At 55.0% G+C, this 6,019-nt stretch overlaps 1 protein-coding gene across 5 annotated transcripts in view; it reads left to right on the top strand.

Annotated features, from left to right (window-relative positions):
- Positions 1–5,247: 5,247 nt before the first annotated feature.
- The window catches only part of CSNK1A1 (casein kinase 1 alpha 1), a 37,206-nt gene continuing 36,434 nt past the window's right edge, over positions 5,248–6,019 (top strand). For 2 of the 5 annotated variants that reach the window (XM_040602647.1, XM_040602644.1), the window contains exon 1: positions 5,249–5,842. In XM_040602647.1, coding sequence (XP_040458581.1) covers positions 5,720–5,842 — 123 coding nt within the window. In that variant the 5' untranslated portion in view covers positions 5,249–5,719. Of the gene's footprint in view, positions 5,843–6,019 lie in introns of all 5 variants that reach the window. The other 3 variants (XM_040602649.1, XM_040602648.1, XM_040602645.1) reach the window with 2 other exon arrangements.

The raw sequence follows: 6,019 nt of genomic DNA, 5'->3' as shown, positions 1-6,019 counted from the left end.
TGGCTTCTCCATCTCTCTGAAACACTAAACACCAGAGAGAGACAAGACCTTGGGCTGAAGGTACGGACCTTGCTTTTTCTTGGCTACACAGAGTACACAGGGCAAACATGTCCCTCTGGAGAGGGGCTAGTGCTAGGTGGTTGGAGGGATGAGCCAAAAGACAAAAGATAGTAGCTTTACTTCTGAAGGTCTTGAGTTTCTGCTGATTCCACTCTTCTTTTTCCTTTGCATCAGCTCCAGCTTTTTTGGACCTTGCCATAAGACAATCTGATTCCCTAAACCATCAGAAAACTAGCCTGGCAAAACAAGGCAATTGTCTCCTGCCAGGTCAGGAGGTGCATCAGCTCAGAAAGGGGCCAGACTGGTAGAGTGAGTGGCCAGGAGTGAGCAGGACTCTTCCTCTCGGCAGGGCATGGGATCTGTCAGCCTAGCTCAGCTGTGCCATGTAACTTTGCCCTTTGCTGTCCGTAACTTCCATAACTTTGCCCGTTGTGGTCTGTATTGCAGAGTGCTGAGGGTGTGCATCCCTGGTGCTCCTAGGTCCTACCTGCAGCAGCAGGAAGAAAGCTCTGGATGATGGCAGCTCCACTCCAGAGAGGCTCTGAGATTACACCTTGACCTGAACACAAACTGACTGCTCTGGAGCCGAGGCACTGCATGCCCCTTGACTTTTTCAAGCATGACTTTGCTTAGCTTGTCACTTCACTGTTCCTCCCTCCCCAGGAGCCTTTAGACAGGAGCCCAGGATATCCCTGCTGCCCAGGAGGATGAGCAGCTGCCTCCTGCTCCAACTTCACAGCAGTACGTATTTGCTGACACAGTTACAAGCATGGAAAGAGGATGCTGCTCCATCAGTGCTGCGTCAAACAGCTGGTTTATTACACTGAAAACACTCCTTTGCTGGGATCAAATTAAGAGGTTTGGAGATGCTCAGTTGCAAAGCAAGCACAAATAAAGGATGAGCAACACTGGGATCAAGGAGAGCTGGTCACACTGGAGGCTTGGTTGTGCAGCAGGACTTCTGACCTATCTTCTGGAAAGGGAAGAGAGGGGATTTATTCCTTTCACTTTATCAAGTGATGCAGCTATAAACGTGTTTTCATTGTCTCAATGACCCTGAAAGATGTGAAAAATAATAATGAACAGGAGCTTTCATTATTCCAAAATATGCGTGTTGGATGCTTTAGCTGTCCAAGTTCACCCCATCCTCTTTGGTGGTGGTGCTGAAGCTGGTGTTCTCCCTGTTAGCAGTGAATTCAATGACTCTCATGTTCTCTCCTGGGTGTCTGCAGAGCACCCTTCCAGGCAGCAGGAGGTGTTTCTTCAGTTTTCCCATCTGACCGCTCCTGTTTGGTGTTTTGGCTGACAGCATATCATTGCCAACAGGGGACAACCCTTGCACTGTCCCCTTAGAACTCCTTGAGCCATTCAAGTCACCAGTCTGGCAGAACATTAACCAGAGAAAACATCAAGAGAAACATTAGGAAAATTTTCTGCAGGCTTGGACAGCTGGACCAACCACAGCCTAAAAATCCCCTCACAACTTATATTTTCAGTACATCGTAATTGATATAATTTTAAATCCAGTCGGTATCTCCATGGGGTTTATGTTTGTATGGATCTTGGTATTGTTTGTGTTTGTCTTCACCAATTTCTGTGCTTTCTTAAAGACTCAGGACACAAACCCCAAGGCAGAGGATGTCTGCAAGGGCAGACAGCTTTCAGACTGCCAGTATCGTCACCGCTCAGCGAGGCATCCCCCAAACATGGTGCCATAGGATGTGGTTTTCTGCAAGGGTCTAGGAGGGGAATTTTCCTGTACTGTGGCATCAAGACCAAACAGATCCACTGGCCAAAATAAAAACCAGCAAAAGCTCTTGCGCAGGTAGACTTCATCCTCACATGGGGGGAGGATGCCACACAAGGTGAGACCCACCTCCAGATCTGATCAGTTTCTGGACATCTAGGATCCATCAGGCTGTGAGTCTCCTCCAACCTCATGCTCTGATACTGTTGTTTGTTCACTGGGTTTAAATCTGCCTACCCAGAAATACACATGTGCCTTCCCTCTTCTCTGAAACTGAACAAAGCTTTCCTTGCTACTCCTTGTGGAGACTTAAACGGATCCCCGGAGCAAATTAGACGTAAACCTAAAAGGTAGGATCCAACATGGTGTCCCCAGCCCAAAAACAGGTGTAGCCTGCAACCACGGGAGTGAGGAAATGGGAAACAGGCTGAGGTCATCTTGGCGTGGCAAACAGTGGGATGCTGGCACGTGGGGCTTTCCAGCTCTTCCTTCATGGAGCATCCAGAGCTGGAGATGGGGTGGAGGTTTTCCCCACACTCCTGGTGCCAGTGCAGGAGGGCGTTCACAGGTATCCTTAGTGCTCCCGGCCAGGGGTGGTGGAGCTGCAGCTCTGCTGGTAGGTCTTTCTTCTCTTCTGTATTCTGATTTTAGCTTGGTTTCTGCTGGCTGACTTCTGCCCTCTCTCTGCTATCCTCCAGCCTGTCCTGCAGCCCTTCCCACATTGCTTAGACTGATCCTCCTTTGAATCCCCCCATTCCCCCCTCCTCTCCTGCAGGACCCATTAGTGAATGCGTGTTAAAAATAGCAAAAGACAAAATATACCAAATTATTTCAGGCCACCTCTTCTGCACAACACCCACCTAGACTGCACACATTTGGGGGAAGGTGTGTGCCCGGGTGTGTTTGCACGGGGCTCAGCTGGGCCAGTCGAGGTCCCGTGTGATATTCCCCGGGCCAAGGCACCGGCAGTGTCCCTTGGACACAGGGATGTCCCCCGGCAGGCAGGAGGTGGCAGCATTGCATAGCCCAGCAGATCCTGCTCTCCTGAGTACCCAGGCATAGTCTATTTAATGGCCAGGAGCTGCAGACCTGTTTTTCCAGCTCCTCCAAGGATACGTGACTCAAACCGAACGCCTCCAAACAGCTCAAATCCCATCCAAAGCAACCATTAAAACCAACAAAACCCCGAAGGCCGCTAAGTGCACATCAGTCCTAAGCTGTCTGCAAATCAGCATCAACAGCAGTCTGAGGGCAACTGAGGACACAGGGACTCTGATTTTAGAAATGAGTGTGATGTTTAGATACCTCATTTGCCCTTGAAACTCCAGCCCCCTTAACTAGTGTGCAATGTATCTGAGCTCCTCCGCACAAGATCCACATTCCCTTTGAGTGACAAGAGTGCAGATATTCTTGCTTGCGCAAATGCTCCTTGACAGAACCGAGGTGGGAATGAGTTGGAGGCTAGCTTGCTCTCAGAGCATCATTTTCAATCTGGCACACTTCAGGCTGATTTTGAGTCTTTCACATTTTATTTGTATTAAAGATGTGGAAAGACCTGTAGTAAAGCCTTGGATCTAAGGTCCCTAAAACACAAGGGGACCTTGGGGCTGATATTTGCAGTTCTTTTTTTCTCCAATTGCAGGACACTGCTGCCTGCTCGTCTTCCCTTTCCATTCCTCCTGGTCTCTCACTATGGAGTCATCCTGTAGATGACTGAGTCCACCTCAGGAAGAAACAGGCAAATCACAGACTTTCCTTGCTGCCTAACAGTGAGATGGACAGGAGCCAGGACTTTTTTGCACTTGTGCAGGTAGAAAGTGTTTGTATCACAGTGCCTTTGCCAAGCTAGAAAGCAACATGGTGAGTGCAATAAAAGCCTCTATCACTGTGTGGATGCTGTTCTGTAAGGAGAACTTCTCTACCTTTACATGAACAACTTCCTACAGATAATAGCAGTGTCCCAACGTGGACCTCTTAATCTCAGTTTTATCCAAACTAGTTAGCTATTCAAAGAAATCTGTGCATAGAGCAGTCAAAATCAAACTTTATTATTCATATGGCTTTGGGTGTGCCGGGCAAGCTGGAAGGCAGGCAAGCTCTGACTGCCTCCCTTAAAAACAGACACCCTGAGCAGGCTTTCCTTCTACCTACATGAGCTGAATTACTGTAGCTTATTTCTTTCTCCTGCAGACTGAATCATTTCCCAAATGTAGGCTTGCACAGCAGAAGAAGCTGCTCTGACAGGGAATGATGATGAGTCACCGGGAATTCACAGTTTTGTGTTCCTGCAAAGGAAAAACTCACAGCACCGAGCAAGGGGGCAACAGAGGAGATCTCGGTTTTGACAGACAGCAAGAAACAGCTCCTGGAGCATGAGTTGCTGGGTCAAAGCAATCTGGGGAAGGAGAGGAGCTGTGTGTAACAGCCACGTGAAGGCGGGGGGCTGCAGGGCCAAGAGGTGGCCATGACAGGTGGCTCTGCCCATGGTGTGGTCCTCGTGAGGGGCCACAGCCTCCTCACCTGCACTGAGAATCCCCAGGAGGAGATGCATGCAGTCTGGGATCCACGGTGTGCACACCGCAATCCGAGCGGGCAGAGGCTGAAGGTCAGAGGGATAAATCGGACGCGGCAGGCCGAGCAGGGAAGGGTAATGAAGCAGATGTCGCGTGCACAGGAGCAGGGAAGGTGCCACCAGTCCCTCAGCCCAGGCCTGCAACCCACCAGGCTGCAGATACCGCAGGGCGCGGGTGCTGCGGGAGGACAGGGACAGGTTGTTGTGGATTCTTACCTACAAACCCGGAGTGCTAACGCGCACACAGAGCGGGGCCTGGGGTTTAACAAGAACCTTGAATCAGCGCCAGCAGCCCAGACACAACCCCACACAGAAAGAGACATGAAGCGTGCGTCACGGCGGTGACTCTGACCCAGCTTTATCTCCCACTCCCTCACCCCGACAGCCGCCTCGCAGCTGGCAAGGGCAGCCGCCCGGCGAGCCAGGCGCTCCCTGACCCCGGAGGGCTGCCAGGGCGGGCGGGCTGAGCGGACACCTGGGAGACTCAGCGGGAGCCTGGCGGTTTGAGGCCTCCCCGCTCCCAGCCCCAAGCCGGGCAGCGCTCGGGGCAAGCCAGTCGAGGCCCGCGAGGCGGGGCACGGGGCCGCCTGTCCCTTTAAGAAGCGGGTGAGGGCACGCACGCTGCTCCCCGCCCGCTTCCGCCCGGGCCCAGGCTCCGCAGCGCGCGTGCTCCCAGCTGCAGGCGGCGGCGCTGCGGGCCGGGGGCGGGTGAGGAGCGACGACGGCCGTTGGCTCCGGCGGCGGGCGGTGCGTGCGCATGCGTAGAAAGCGCGTCACAGCCCCGCCCCTGCCCCGCCCGCCAGCCCCGCGCAGGCGCGCTGAGGGAGGGAGGCGGCCTGACCCTGGCGCAAGCGCGCCGGCCGCCCCGCCCCGTTCCCAGCGTGCTCCGCGCGGTGAAGAAGCGGCGGCTGCAGGCTGGGGGCATTTTGTGTCTGCGATAGCAGCGGTTGAGGGACAAGATGGCGGCGGCGGCCGAGTGAGGGACCGGCGGCGGCCGGGACCCGGCGGAGCCAGAGGGCTTCGCGGTTCCCTTCCCCTTCCCCCCTGCCCTTTCCTACCCTTAACAGCACCTCCGTGTCCGTTTCTCGTTTTTCTGGAGGGCTCTGAGAGCCGAGTGCCGCCCGGCCAGGGAGCGGGACAGAGCCGCGGAGGGGGGCGCCCGCCGGAGGGGCCCGGCTGGAGCTGAGCGGCGGGGACCCGCCTGCCTTGTTCTGCCCCCCTCCCCCCCTCTTTTCCCTCCCCTGCCCCTTCCCCCCCCCCCCCCTCCGGGGCGGCGGTAGAGCCCTCTTTCTCCCCCCAAACCTCTCGGCGCCGGGAGGGCCCCTCAGCCGCCCCTCGCCATGGCGAGTAGCAGCGGCTCCAAGGCCGAGTTCATTGTCGGAGGCAAATACAAGCTGGTGCGGAAGATCGGGTCGGGCTCCTTCGGGGACATCTATTTGGCGATCAACATCACCAACGGGGAGGTAAGGGCGGCTCGCACTCCCTCGCCTCCTTGGGCCCGTCGGCGCGGTCCCTTCTGCACCTCGGGGGGAACCGGAGACCAGCGATAACCTTCCTGAGGCCGACTTGAAGCGTGGTTTTGCTCCCCTTGCTCCCGGTGTCGCTGCCTGCGAGGCATCGGGCGGCCCTGGCTCGCTAGG

Source organism: Falco naumanni, chromosome 8 (genome assembly GCF_017639655.2).
Source record: "Falco naumanni isolate bFalNau1 chromosome 8, bFalNau1.pat, whole genome shotgun sequence".
Taxonomy (NCBI): domain Eukaryota; kingdom Metazoa; phylum Chordata; class Aves; order Falconiformes; family Falconidae; genus Falco; species Falco naumanni.
This window is presented reverse-complemented; position numbering and strand designations above follow the sequence as displayed.